General features: G+C 49.6%; 1 protein-coding gene across 2 annotated transcripts; it reads right to left on the bottom strand.

Moving 5' to 3' along the window:
* Window positions 1-1,165: 1,165 nt before the first annotated feature.
* On the bottom strand, window positions 1,166-13,685 carry C3H8orf82 (chromosome 3 C8orf82 homolog). 2 transcript variants are annotated; one of them, XM_063299749.1, is made up of 3 exons: window positions 13,459-13,685; window positions 6,251-6,299; window positions 1,166-1,839 (listed from the first exon to the last, which is right to left on the bottom strand). In XM_063299749.1, exons 1-3 carry the CDS (start codon window positions 13,597-13,599, stop codon window positions 1,412-1,414), a joined length of 618 nt encoding a protein of 205 aa, XP_063155819.1. In that variant the 5' UTR covers window positions 13,600-13,685; the 3' UTR covers window positions 1,166-1,411. The 2 variants fall into 2 exon arrangements, with proteins under 2 accessions (XP_063155819.1, XP_063155818.1); XM_063299748.1 differs by lacking the exon at window positions 13,459-13,685 and adding an exon at window positions 12,817-13,232.
* Between the last annotated feature and the right edge of the window lie 41 nt (window positions 13,686-13,726).

Genomic DNA, 13,726 nt, shown 5'->3' with positions numbered 1-13,726 from the left:
ACCTTCCTCAGTCCAGACATGCGCGCACGGGATACTGAGTTGGTTTACAGGGTGAAGTTGCAGAAGGCCCAAGTGGGAGAAACAGGGCAGGACAGACAGATCAAGGAACCCTTTGCTCTGACACTAGCATGGCTCGAGAGGCGAGTGAAGGTCTCAGCGAGGCACTTCGCCATACAGTATGTGACCTCCTATGTGACCATATGTGACCTCTTTTAAGATACTGGGATCATACATCATACTAAGCCAGGATTTGTTTGCTTGTCGCATAACCCCAAATCAGCAGGTTTAGACATTCTGCTAAGCCCTAAACCAAACACACCATCAGAGCAATCTGTGGCTAAACCACACACTAATTGTGATTTACACATCACATTAAGCCATGCTGCTGGATTGTTAAAAACCAGTGAAAATGTGGGATATGATTTGTCCTTTCAAAAGTCACCGAAGGGACTCTTCTCCTGCAACCTCTGAAGCTTGAAGCAGCTGTTCTTCATTCAGGGTCCAGAACCATCATCGACAGTGAGGCCCTGGAACATATTCTGAAGTTCTTGACAAGCCTGGGCCTCTGTGTCACATTCCCCCACCTTTCTGTCCCTCCTGCTGGGCTTCCTTCTTTCTTCTGGGAGACTTCTTGTTCCTCTGGCTGCTGTTTCTCTGCGTTTCCCATCTCCCATACAAAAATATGACATCTGACCATGGGAAGTCTCCATCCCTGATGGTTGGAGTTACTGGGTTCCTTAACCTATTCCAGGTGGGTCAGTGGCAGGGAAAAGCTGATAAGCAAAGTAGAAGACCTTCCTTAAACTGCTGCCCCCTACCCCCTGCAGCCTGGGGACTCAGGCTTTGGGCTTTTGCCAGGCTGTCAAAGGGAGTTGGCCAAGCTGGATGGCCATTCTGGAAGCTGCAATCCTAACGGAACTGGAGGCCAGCGGAACAATGCTTTTAACTCCGGGGAGTTAGTTCGGGAGAGTCCGAGACAGAGGAGGACTGATCCCAGGGCCCTGCACGCAGCCAAAGCTGGGGTTTGAGGAATCTGCTGCCCCTGAAGTTTCCTGCTCCCAAGCAAAGTCTGGCTTTGGTTGTCCATGGAGCAAGCTGAAGGAAGGGGAAAGGCCCTGCACTTAGTCACGTAGCTGCCTGAATACAGACCAGTCCTGAGCACAAATCGTAAAATGATTTTATTCCAAGAGACTGTGTCCAAGATCCTTCCCATAACGGGGTTTTGGACAGCAGCTTTCAGCCGTCTTCTTGGGATGGACTGCTTGGATAAACAAGGCACCTGGAATGGCAGGAAGGAGGTGCCAGGGCAGGAGGTGCCCCTTTGTGGCTTAGTTGCTGCCAAGGCAAGGATTCCCAAGTGGGCTGCAGGAAGACCTCCAGCATTGGCTTGGACCCGCTCCTTTGCGTGGCCTCAGATCAACCGCAGGAGCTCATTGGTGAGGGCGTGCCTCACCTCCTGCCAGCGGAAATGGGTGGGCGGCTGACCAGGGCCCTCTTGGTACTCAAAGCAAGGGCTCAGCTCAAAGGCCAAGGCCGACTTCACCAGGCCCACCCCACCGGCCTTCTCTGGCCCTGGGTGATAGACGCGCCCGTTCTCGGGCAGCATGACCAGCTTCTCGGGCTGGAAGGGCAGGGCCAGCCTGTCCGCGCCCCCGCAGAAAGACAGCAGCTGCTGGCCCGGCGGCCCTTCCAAGAGGTGGGTGAAGACAACGGGCCGGTCGTCGCAGCGGACGTAGTTGTGCTCCCGGCCGCAGGGCGACAGGTAAGGGAAGGAGTCCTCATAGCGCCCGCTCCGGTTCAGCTTGAGCTGCTGGAAGAAGAAGACCAGGAACTGCTTGTCTGCAGGAGGGAGGCAAAGCAGGGGCTGATCAGAAGGGCACTTCCAGGCTCTCGGCCGAGGGCGAGGCGGAGCAGCAGGGAGGGTCTTCCCCCTCTTTGGGGTGAGAAGCAAGAGGGGGGCCTGCAAACAACTGCTCCCTCCAAAGAAATACAGGTAGTCCTTGCTTAATGACCACAGTTGGCACCAGAATTTTGGTTTCTAAGTGAATCTGACCAATTTTACAACCTTTTTTGCAGTGGTCGTTAAGCAAATCACCACGGGTGTTAAGCGAACCACACGGTGCCCCATTGATTTTGTTCACCAGAAACCAGCCGGGAAGGTCAAAAATGGCAATCACGTGACCACAGGATGCTGTGGCCATAAATGTGAACCAGTTGCCAAGCACCCAAATCGTGATCACATGACCATGGAGACACTGTGATGGTCATAAGTGTGAGGATTAGTCGCAAGTCGGTTTTTCAGCACTGTTGTAAGTCTGAACCATCACTAAATGAATGGTTGTTAAGTGAGGACTACCTGTATTCAAGGCAAGCTTATAGGGGAGGAATTTCCCATCAGCCAAAAGGCTGGTGACCAGAAAACTTCTCCACCGTTCAGGTCAGGAAGGGCAGCCTGTAGTGGATGCCTTGCTGCTTTTGGTCAGCCTGTTTCATTGAGGAAAGAGTGGGATTCACAAGTGGGCCTCATTTCTGGTCTAAGCTGGTGGATTCAGTTGCTTCTTTTGATTCCATTTTTAATAAGAAAAGAAAAGTGGTGGATGTAATTGGGACCCACTAAGAAAGAATGGAAAACTTGGAAAAGAGTGATTTTTTAAGAGGCTGCTCCCAAGATTGAGACTGCTGGCTCCCTAGAGGGAGGCCCCACAGCTTGGGCCTTGGGGTTGGGATCCAAGCAGGATGGCAACAACTTGCAGCATAAGGGACCAGACAAGATTCCTTGAGCCTCAAATCCAGGTCAGTCTAGCAATGACACCATCCCTGTCTGCAGGGGAGGGTCAAAAAAGTCAACACGATGGCTGCAATGGTGCAAGTGAAGCTCCACCTGGTTTTTTGTGTGCAACGCAACTTGACTTGTTTGGCCAGACCCCCGAATGATACAAGTTGAGAGAAGACCAAGGCCTGCATGCAGGGTGTGGAACAGACGCAGGAACAGAGGGAACGCCAGACAATTCGGACAAAGGCAACCCAAAGTGGGACGGGGCTGCCTCATTGCCATGATCTATTCCCAGTGATCCTCACCGGTGTCCAGTCTATCAGCTACCACGAAGACTCCAAGCAGAGACAAGCCTCAATGCAGCTGCCTTTCCAGTCAATGCGTAAGGACTTTCTGGATACATGGGGGGGGGGGGCGCTTGAGTTCAGTAAAGACCCTGCCCAGTGGTGCTTTTCATGTTTCCTCCCCACCCCACTCCATGTCAGCTGGAGGGGGGGAAAATGCGATGTACAAGGTGTGGGTGCAGATCATGCACACTTCCAGTTTTACAGGCAAATCTTCCTAGAGAACTCACAAATCTTTGTCTGCATCCAAAACAGATCCTGACTGAGATGTGAAAATGAGGGGCAAAAAGAACAAGTATATAAACCCAAATTCTTGTTGATTGGCATTGCTGACTCTGAGCACCAAGGAAGGCTCCCTACTGTACGTTTTCCGTTTCCCTGGAATACGGTCTGGCTGTTCTCCTCAGCTCTGGCAGCCAGCTTAGCAAGCAGGGCCCACAGCCGCCCCCCACCCCCCCATCGCTTACAAGCACCAGCAGGTATGTGACTCATAAATTTGAGTTATTAGTAGCGCAGCCGCAGCCACGTAATTGGGAAGCGGAAATTAAGATGCAGAAAGCACAGTGCTTTTGCTGGAAGCTGGGGCAGTTGAGCGAGAGGGGCCGGAGGCTGCTGGAGAAAGGCCAGTTCCCGATTCAGAGCATTATGTAACAAGGCCGGATCCATATGGATTTGGCAAGGCAGGGATGTGCAAATAGGAGATGAGATTTGTGCCCATGGGCCTTGATGGAGGAGATGGAAGAGGAGAAACCCATGGGGGGCATTTCCTGCATCCTGTTTAGATGCTGCAGGGCCCTGGACCCCCTTGGTTTAATTTCAACAACAAGAATGATAATGGAGACTTTCTGAAAGGAACAAGGACAGAGGACTCAGCAGTGGCATTCACAAAAGCTGCATCAGAGTGGGAGGCTCCTGAAATATTTTTAGCCTGACAAGCTGCAGAGCTAGCCCACAGAACTTCCCCTTGCATCCCCTCCTGCTGCACCGCTCTGGGTAACACAGAGCAGAGCCGTGCTGCTGGCAGCATCCCTCTGCGGTGAGCACAACCGAGGGGCAAATAGGCATGAGAGGGAATCAGGCAAGCAGCGCTGAGCAGGCCGCACATCCCTGCACTCAAAAAGTACTTTTATACACCCGGAAGGCACTTGCTAAAATGGAACGCCAGGCCCACGCCTCTTGCACCTTCTCACTGATTCTTCCACACTACAGATAGGAATTTCATTGTGAGCATGGGCAAAAATCTGTAACTGAAACTACCCAGGAAGTTTTATTCTGGCAGCAGATTATGTTAACCAGGCATATTTGTTTCTTGAGGCAAGAACGTTTGCTGTTCCTGGGAAAAGAAAACACACTCTAAGATGATCATTAAAAGCGACTTCTCTTGCAATCCTTGAAGGCAGTGTTTCTCAACCTTGGCAGCTTGAAGATGGGTGGACTTCAACCCCCAGAATTCCCCAGCCAGCCATGGGAGTTGAAGTTCACCCACCTTCAAGCTGCCAAGGTTGAGAAACACTGCTTGAAGACTACACCAGGAAAAAGACACTCACAGATTGTGCAACAGGCTGCAATTCTCTTGAAGTGTGAGTTCCTATCAACTCAAGCCAGCAGGGCAACATCTGAAGGACACCAGGTTGAACAAACCTGCTTTCGATCTTGCCATCCCAAATTGCTGCTGTTGATCCTCCCTTGTTTCTGTATTTTTGCTAAGGTTTATGCCATTTCTTGTGAAGTGAAAAAACTGCAATTTAAAACAGCACTCTTGATTTTAAAAATTCTCAGGCATCAGTCCTACTTTTTCAGCAAGGTAACCTGAGACTTAATCATATCCCAGCAGACACTCTAATGCATGGGAGCATGACTCAGGAAGAATATCCAAGGAAAAAGGGGGTTAGGAGCTTCAGTGCTGTTTCCCAGCTAATGGGAAAATATTTCTGGACTTTAAAGTTCCACCAGACCTCACTTAGCAGGTGATTTGCTCTGGGCCTTGTGAAGGCTTACAGAGGGCTGGTGGATCTGCATAAGCCTCCCGGGAGAGAGATCAGGTTAGGGAACAAGTGGTCGATCTGGTCTTCAGTACCGGCCCAGCAGATGGGAAAAGATGGCGTATCCTGGCCCTCTCATTAACGGCTGTGATCTCCCTCCCCAATTCTTCATTCAGCGTGGCAAACTCTGCTTTCCTCTTGGGAAGGGCCATGATTTGACAGCCATGATGTGGCCTTCCTGCATTTGCCAGTGACCTGGCCTAGACTTAACCCCCTTCTGAAAGATTATTCCAGTGGTTCCTAATGATGGAGGGGATGAGTGATACTTTGGAACAAGACTGAAGTGGGAGTTGGGGGATCATGTACTAGCTTCATGGATCACTCCCTTGGATTCTCCCCAAGAGATCTTGCCAACGCAACTGTGAGCATTCAGAAACCCCTTCTGCCCAAGATGGATGGCCGTGGCTGATACAACTTGTAGAACCGCAGGCTTTGGATTCAGTTCTAAAAAGGTGACCTGGAGAGCGGGTGTGAGAATATGCCACCTGTCTCAGCTCCTTAAAGTAGCTATGTCTTTTTCTGGAATTGCATGCAAGCTCAAGAAAAGATGGGTCTGCTTTAAGGAGTTGCAGACTGACATGTATTAGTGCTCTGAAACCCCTTTGAGAAATGGAATCTAAGGTCCGCACAGCTATAACTTTCACATAACCTGTGAAGAAAAGTTATTTTGCAGGACCAAAAGTTCACAGTTAAACTTCTCCTTAATTCACCGAAGGTCTGATCTGTTGGCAAGGATTGAAACAGAAGCTGACCTTCTAGCTGCAAGAGCTGAAAAGCCAGGCCACGTTCCCTCTTCCCCTTGACCTTGGGCACAAACCTGTCATGTCACTACAGCTGAATAAGCCAAAGCTGTTCCATGAATGAGCACCGCTTCCCATTTCACCAGCACCAGAAGGAGGGTTGCTCCAGAGGCTGGGAAGATGGCAGGGGGCTGGACAGAAAAGGCCCTGGTTGGTTCTGCCAGTTGGCCATTTCTGTCCAGGAGCATTTCAGGGCTGACTTGAAGAAGTGCTCCCAGATGGCCTCCCTCCTCAGTGACTCTACCTGTCCTCAAAGAGTGTATGTTCTGGGATGTACTGAGTAGACATTACCTTTGAAACATGTGATGAAGTTCTTGACTTTGGCATCGTCCAGGAAAAGCTGTGGAACGTTGTCAGGATTAGATGGGGGGGGTATGGAGGAGGAAGAAAAACAGAAAAATTGAGTAAGTTGGCTGCCCCTCTTCCTGAAAAATACAGAATATATGGAAAGGGAGGGAGTGGAAGAAATGACCTACTGCCTTAGAAACAGGGAGGCAACAGTCCCACCACCTTGGAGGAGGAAGGCCTTCCCCTTGGTTCACACGAGCCACCCTGCTGTGTGTCAGTCAGTTGGGGCAGCTTCCCACATTTCTTCAATTGCACGCAAGACAGTTTCACCATCAGATTCTGGCCTCCTAACCTAGACTTGCTATGAAAGAGCAGCCCAACCCAGGATCAGGGTGGGTGTGGGAGACAAGGCAAATTAGGGTGTCTGATGCAGTGTGCAGGATGGCCAAGATCTGCTCACACCCCTCACTTGCTTAGCTGCTGGCCCTGGAGGCTATGCCCCCTGGGGCATTCACTAAGAAGTACGTCCTCCCTAAGCCTAACACATTTAACTTAAAACATTTGGGGCTCAGTCTGCAAAAAAGGGCAACGTATCAACCCTTCCTGAAAGCAAGTCCAGCTTTTTTTGGCAACTGCCATCTCCCCACATACTCTGCTAAGAGTCTGACCTACAATTGACAGAAGTTTCGATTCGGTTTCAAAAGACTGAAAAGAGGCTGGGGTGATCTCAATAGTGAAAAGCTGCTTTGTTTTTTAAGCCGCTGGGCTCGGCGTAGAAACCCTCAATAGACCAACAAGAAATGACAGACAGCAAGAACCTGCCGAATGCTTTTTTCAGTGCCCTGGAATCCCAGCCCACAAAGGGCAGTTGGTGCAATTCACATCCTGATGTCTTGGGCTGCCCCTTTTGGCAAGGCTGCCCGGGCATTTCCTGCAGGACTTCTCAAGTCAGGGCTCTTACTGGGAGCTAGCCAAATAGTAAGTAGTTCCTCTGTCCTGCTTTGGGGAGTGAGCAGAATGTCTGTGGAGTGTGTGTGTGCTTGTCAAACAAGGTCCAGATGATGGCCACAACCACATGCATAAAAAGGGCAGGACTGCATGGTTCTGGCCACCCTCTGGCCACCCCCCTGCCCCGGACCCTTGTGTGAGAGTGCTCCTTAAAGAGGCCTCTGTGGGAGCTGCTTTTTCCTGGGCACCAGATGAGACAATCAGGGTGTGAATGCTAATAAGTGACCTGCAGAGGGAGCAGAATAGTTTCCACAAGGCAAGGGGATGGGAGAACATGATGATACGGGGCAGGAGGGTGAGTGTGTGTGTGTGTATGAATTTTTCAGGGTACATATTTGCAGACAAATGCTAACAGTTCCAGTGATGTGCCTCAAGAGATACAGGCTTCCAAACCATCCAGATAAACTTAATCCCATCCCATTTGCCTTTATCCAACTTTGGCCCCAACCTCTCTTGATCTGGAAGGAAGACGGCTGCTAAGAGTTAAACAAAGAGCTTCAGAGAGAGTCCCATCTTTCACCCAGTGCAAGGCATCAGGAAATTCCTGCAACAGAGGACTTCAGTATTCCTTAGAACAGTGTTTCTCAACCTTGGCAACTTGAAGACGGGTGGACTGCAACTCCCAGAATTCCTCAGCCAGCATGGGGGATTTCTGGGAGTTGCAGCCCACCCGTCTTCAAGTTGCCAAGGTTGAGAAACGCTGCCTTAGGTTAACTTCCACCTAATACCAACTCCAACTCCTCATCTCCCCTGTAATGATTAATTCAGCACTAATTAGATACACCGTTAATATAGTGGGGACAATAATGTGAGTCAGCAGCTGATGCTAATGGACTAAAACAGGTCCAAACAGCCCCGAGGGCTGCAACGAGGCCAACAGCTCTTTCAACCCTGAATCTGCCACCCGGCTGGTTTTTGTTTCACCCTGGGGGTCTCCATTAACATTTAGCTCGAAAGCTGACATTGCCAAGGGTCCTCATTACTTGATTTGAATTCCTTCTGCAGCGGAGAAGAAACATATTTTAGCTGTTGCAGAGGAAAACACTGTCTGGAAGTTGGAGGCATTAAAACTGCAGCAACTGGACTGGGACACACAAACAATATCTGCTGTTTGTCCTTGTTGAAATATAGAAGGGCTCTGAATAAGTAGCCCTTGCAAAGCTGTTGCCCTCAGGTAAAACTACTGCTACTACTAGTAGAAACAGGATAGGAAGAGTATTGGTGCTTTTGAACTTGGTCTTGGAGAAGACTCCTGGGAACACCCTGGACAGCCAAGAAAACGAACAAACCAATGGATCATTGGACAAATCAACCCACTCGAGGCACAAAGGACCAGGCTCAAATTATTGGACACATTGGGTGAAGGCCTGGTGGCTCTCTGGAGAAGGCTCTGATGCTGGGAAAGGTGGAAGGAAAGAGAAGAAGGCGACCAGCCAGGTGGATGGGTTCAGTTACAGTAGAGATGAGTGCACCGTTGGGAGACCTGAAAGACCAGGTTAGGGAGAGATTGTCACGGAGAAATTCTACCTGTGTAATTGGTAATATTAACTAGAAGGCACATAATCAATCAATCAATCAATCAATCGTACCACTACAGCTTGCCAGGGTTCCTTACTTGATGGACAAGCGACTGGGTGAGGATTCAGCTCCTTAAACAACCTGGTGTTTCCCTGGGCAATGGACAAGCCCATGTTGCAACAGTGTGAATACGATGGCAATCTGGCCTTGGTCTGCTGCATTTTATGTTTTTGGTGTTTCTTGGTTATTTTGTTCTGTGTTCCTAATCCTATGCTAGAGGTGCAATTCTTGAGGTGAGCAGTCATACAGATCTCATAAACAAACAAACAAACAAACACATGGCCCTATAAAACTGGCCTACATTGAGGAAGGAGGGGAAAGCCTGCAATGCATGGTTTCACATACTCTTCTGGACCCCTTAATGGCAGCCCCACTCTGGGTCATGTGATCAGGAGGGAAAGGGGAGGGGGCTTAAAAAGGAGCAGCTGCCAACATCCCAAGACGCCTCTCCCACTCGGATGCATCGGGGAACGTTTTTTCTCCCCAGTCAGCCAGGTTCAGCCCATTTTCAAACTCTGTCTTTCTTTGGCTGGCTCCCTCCTCCATACCAAATTTGGTCCCATTCTATCCACTTTGGGGAGAGTTGTCCTGCTGATGGGCAGACAGCCCAAGCCCTCTCCAACTACCCACAGCGCTGGAAAGAAATAAAAGACCAAAGGTCCTTTGCAAAGACATTCCTTGGGGGTCATTTGGGGACGATGGGGGACACAGAACCCGGGGCTTTAAAGGCACGTGCCTTCCCTCCAGCCAAAAGGCACAGTTACTTCTTTTCCAGCACTGGAACAGGGCACTACAATATTCGCTGTTGGCCTTCAGTGAATTAGCCACAGGGAAACACAGGGACAATATGCTTTTTCATATTGTAACAAGATGCTGGTTTGCAGATAATATACTAATGTCTTTGTGCAACCTGAGGGTAACAGGATCCAGAACAGAGCTGCAATCCTTTTAGAAAAAATGAGAATATTCTGGACGTCCACAGGGTGATTAAAATGGAGGCAGTTAATGCTCCTTTCCTGCTTCAGATGGGGAGACTGGTGAAGGGAAATAACCTAGGCTAAGACGATCAAATTCAAAGGTGGCCAAAATTTCCTCTTTGACTTATGGTTCCGCTGATGGGAATAACCACAGAAGATGCAGGACCTCACTCAACACAACCCGCAACTGCCAGAATTACTCTTAGACCCAGAGGATTCTTCAACTTCTCTGCACTTGATTGCTTTGCCCTGAGAAGGAGCATCTTTGGGGCAGTCATTTTTTCCAGGCTTCAATACCCTACCCAACTCTTCCCAGTTAACATCCAACGTGAAAAGCTATTCTGCAGAAATACAGAGCCTCGGTTACATTTTACTCTGCCCCAGTAAAGACATTAATATTGAAAGCCAGTCTGAACTAGTGCAGGGTTCCTCCACCAGGGTTCCCTGGCACCCTCAGGTTCTGCGGGAGGTCACCAGGGGCTCCCTGGGAGATCACAATTTATTTAAAAAATTATTTTGGATTCGGGCAACTTCACATTAAAGAGGTAGGTTTCATTCTTCATTTTCAGGTTAAGAACACTGTTAGTACATATATACAGGCCTACCCATGAAACGGATATAATCATTTTGTAGCTTCCGGCCTATCTTGGAGCCTGAATGTGCCGGGGTTCCCCGAGGCCTGAGAAATATTTCAAGGGTTCCTCCAGGGTCAAAAGATTGAGAAAGGCTGCTAGACTAGGAGCAGAGAAACCTTTAGGCAGCTGGGGGACCTTGTCCCAGGCCCTCCCTCTCAGCTCTGGGAAGGAGGACACCAGGGCAAGCTCACATAGTCTCAAGAACGTGGCTGCTTTCTGAATAAAGCAGGTGGCAACAATGCTGGAGAATGGAATGATAAGCCCCCCACAAGCAATCAACTGAAAAAGGAAAGATCTGTTCCCTTAGATGTGGGATGTAATACAGGACTATCTTCTCAAAGATGAAACAACTCAGTTAAAGGTTATGTGTAGCATTTAGAGGAGGGATGGAGATGCAGCATATGCTAGTGGGATTTATTCTGTTTTTAGTAGAACCTCTAATCCATGAACTGTACAGACACAACGTCAACGAACAGAATGTATTAAAATAGGAAAAGGATTTGTTTTGAACTACCAAAACAGGGCTTTTCAAACCTTTTCAGGCTGTGGTACCTGTTTGTTAAAAAAACAGGACAGTTCCTGGAACTGCTGATCAAGAGGCAAAGCTCTAGTGGGCTGCGTTCCAGTGAATTTTAATTTTTGTCCTTAGTCTCTGATGAAACCCCATCAAAATATTGTGAAGCCCAAATCAGTATTGAACTTCATAGTAAAGGTAAAGGTTTCCCTTGACGTAAAGTCCAGTCGTGTCCGACTCTAGGGGGCGGTGCTCATCTCCGTTTCTAAGCCTTGGAGCCGGCGTTGTCCGTAAGGACCCGTCCGTGGTCATGTGGCTGGCATGACGACACGGAACGCCGTTACCTGCCCGCCGAAGCGGTACCTATTGATGTACTCACATTTGCATGTTTTCGAACTGCTAGGTGAGCAGGAGCTGGGACTAGCAACGGGAGCTCACCCCGCCGCGCGGTTTCGAACCGCCGACCTTCCGATCGGCAGCTCAGCGGTTTAACCCGCAGCGCCACCGCGTCCCTTATTGAACTTCATATGGCCCAATAAAAAACCAAGAATTAAATTCAAGGTTTTGCCAGATTTGAAAGAGTGTGGTGGATTGGTGGCTCCAAACTTTAAACTGTTTTATTTTTTTATCTGTTCAACTGTGTCCGATTCTCAGAGGCTGCCTGGACAAGTCCCTGCAGTTTTCTTGGCAAGGTATTTCGGAAGTGGTTTGCCATTGCCTCCTTCCTGGGGCTGAGAGAAGTGAATGACCCAAGGTCACCCAGCTGGCTTCGTGCCTAAGGTGGGACTAGAACTCACAGTCTCCCGGTTTCCAGCCTGATGCCTTCACCACTACTCCAAACTGGCTCCTCTATGCTATTCTATCTATGCTAATTGCTTGACAAGGATTTCAAAGAATGGATTGTTTCTCCTTGCAGCTTGACTTCCTCTATGGAAGTGGCAGGACTTTCAGATCATGTGCATAAATATCTGTTAGGTTGAGATAAACAGAAACAAACAGTAAGATACTGAATGTCTGGGATAAATACAGAAAAAGTATAAACCCATTTTCTTTCCTCTTTCTTCAATACTAAATCTTTATTTCTGTGACGAGGAAAGCACTAAGAAATTTGCTCAGCGGTTAGGCATTCGTACAGATTTGCAAATTTTAATTATTAGTAAGTTGAAGATAAAATCTCTGAGCTTGTTCTAATTTCTCTGAAATTGTAGAGGATTCTTAAAGGATGGTGCCCTGAACTGGACACAGCTACCCAGAGCAGAATAGAGTGCAATGATTACTTCCCATGATTTGGAAATCATCCTTCTTTTGATGCAGCCTGAAATTGCATTGGCTTTCTTTGCAGCCTTATCACACTTTTGGCTCATATTCAGCTTGCAATCCATTCCAATTGCAAAATCATTTTTACCAAGCCAGGTATCCTCCATCCCATGCACTTGAATATTTTCCCCTAAGTGAAGACCTTTGCACTTCCTTCTGTTAAATTTCATTCATTTAAATGATTCCTTGCCTTTTCAGAACTGCTGCACCCCTGATCAGTATTTTCCTTGAATTTTGTTCCCCTACTCCAAGATTCCTTTCCTGATCCTTCCCCCTCCATCCCTATAGAAGATGTGAATTTGGGATTGGGTGTGCGTGTTGGGGGGGGGGCGTTGAGTGTCACTTTACGTTTCTGTAAACCTCCAGGGCTATTTTCTTGCCCCACTGGAAGAGAATAGACTCAGTTCAGGGTTGAGCTGCTGGGTTCTTGGTGTTGGCTGAGCTTGGTTGTTTTCCTGCAGATGTTTTGAGATCGGACTAGGTAGCATCCTCATTGCAGGGGGAGTGGGGTTTGCTGGCTGTTGGTAAGTGGCCGCTTGCCTGCCAGCCTTGGTGGGGATGTCCCTTCCTCCTCGTGGTTCCTTCATTAGGGTATTGCTTCTTCCCTGATTGTTCATCTGGTGCTGTTTCCTGCTTCTTTGGGTGTTGGTTGTTAGACAGGAGCAGCTCTGGGCTGTTTGTGTCCTGTGGAGCCCTTGGTGCTCTCTGAGCTTGGCGGTTTGCTTGCAGACGATTCATTGCCCGACTAGGTCACATCTTCAGTGCTGGTGAGGGTGGGGTTTGCTCCCTGTTTATATACAGCAGCTTGTCCTGCCAGTGTTGGTGGGGTTTTTCCCTGTTTCCTCTCCTGACTTACAGTACAGTGTTTTTTAATGGTAGTAAATGAGCTTTATCCCTCTGTGCCCTTTGACAGCTGATTCGTCTGAAGGCCCACCTTCCACGAATTTCTAGCATTTTGGGATTTTTTTGCCCGTTTTGCAGCACTCTGCGAGTGTTCCCTTCCCCAATCGCTCGGGGTCCTTTGCCATCCTCGTCCCTCGCCCTCCAGCTTGAAAAGGCGCTTCCCAGCTGAACAGCCCAGTTGCAGGGCGGATCCTGAGGGGTGGCGGGTGTCCCCATGCCTTCCCCCCACTGCCCCCCCACGGGCTGCCCCGCCCCTTGGAGGGCCTCCCCCGCCCATACCTGTCCCTGGTGGTCGACATAGTAGAAGTACTCGCGGGTGCGCGGCGAGGGGCTCTGGCCTTGCTGGTAGAGAGGCTGCCCGGGCCCGCGACGGATCCCCGGGCGCAGCAGGAAGCCCAGCCCGCCCCGCAGCAGCCGCATCCCGGCTCCGGGCCGGCGGACTCGCCCGCGGCAGGGAGGGCAACTCCGCTGGGAGTCCGGAGCCGCCCGACCGGAAAGGCTACGGGGGAGCCTACGGTGACGGACCCGCTCCCTCGGCGCTCGGGGC

The sequence above is a fragment of the Candoia aspera genome, chromosome 3, assembly GCF_035149785.1.
Source record: "Candoia aspera isolate rCanAsp1 chromosome 3, rCanAsp1.hap2, whole genome shotgun sequence".
NCBI classification, from domain to species: domain Eukaryota; kingdom Metazoa; phylum Chordata; class Lepidosauria; order Squamata; family Boidae; genus Candoia; species Candoia aspera.
This window is presented reverse-complemented; position numbering and strand designations above follow the sequence as displayed.

What these genes read in the sequence shown, in the direction of transcription:
- C3H8orf82 (XM_063299748.1), bottom strand. Translation starts at nt 13,014, where the DNA reads ATGAATCGTCTGCAAGCAAACCGCCAAGCTCAGAGAGCACCAAGGGCT. An exon ending in ATCCCCACCAAGGCTGGCAG is followed by an intron (nt 6,300 to 12,816) that starts GCAAGCGGCCAC and finishes AACGTTCCACAG; the next exon opens with CTTTTCCTGGACGATGCCAA. An exon ending in CTTCATCACATGTTTCAAAG is followed by an intron (nt 1,840 to 6,250) that starts GTAATGTCTACT and finishes TCCCTCCTGCAG; the next exon opens with ACAAGCAGTTCCTGGTCTTC.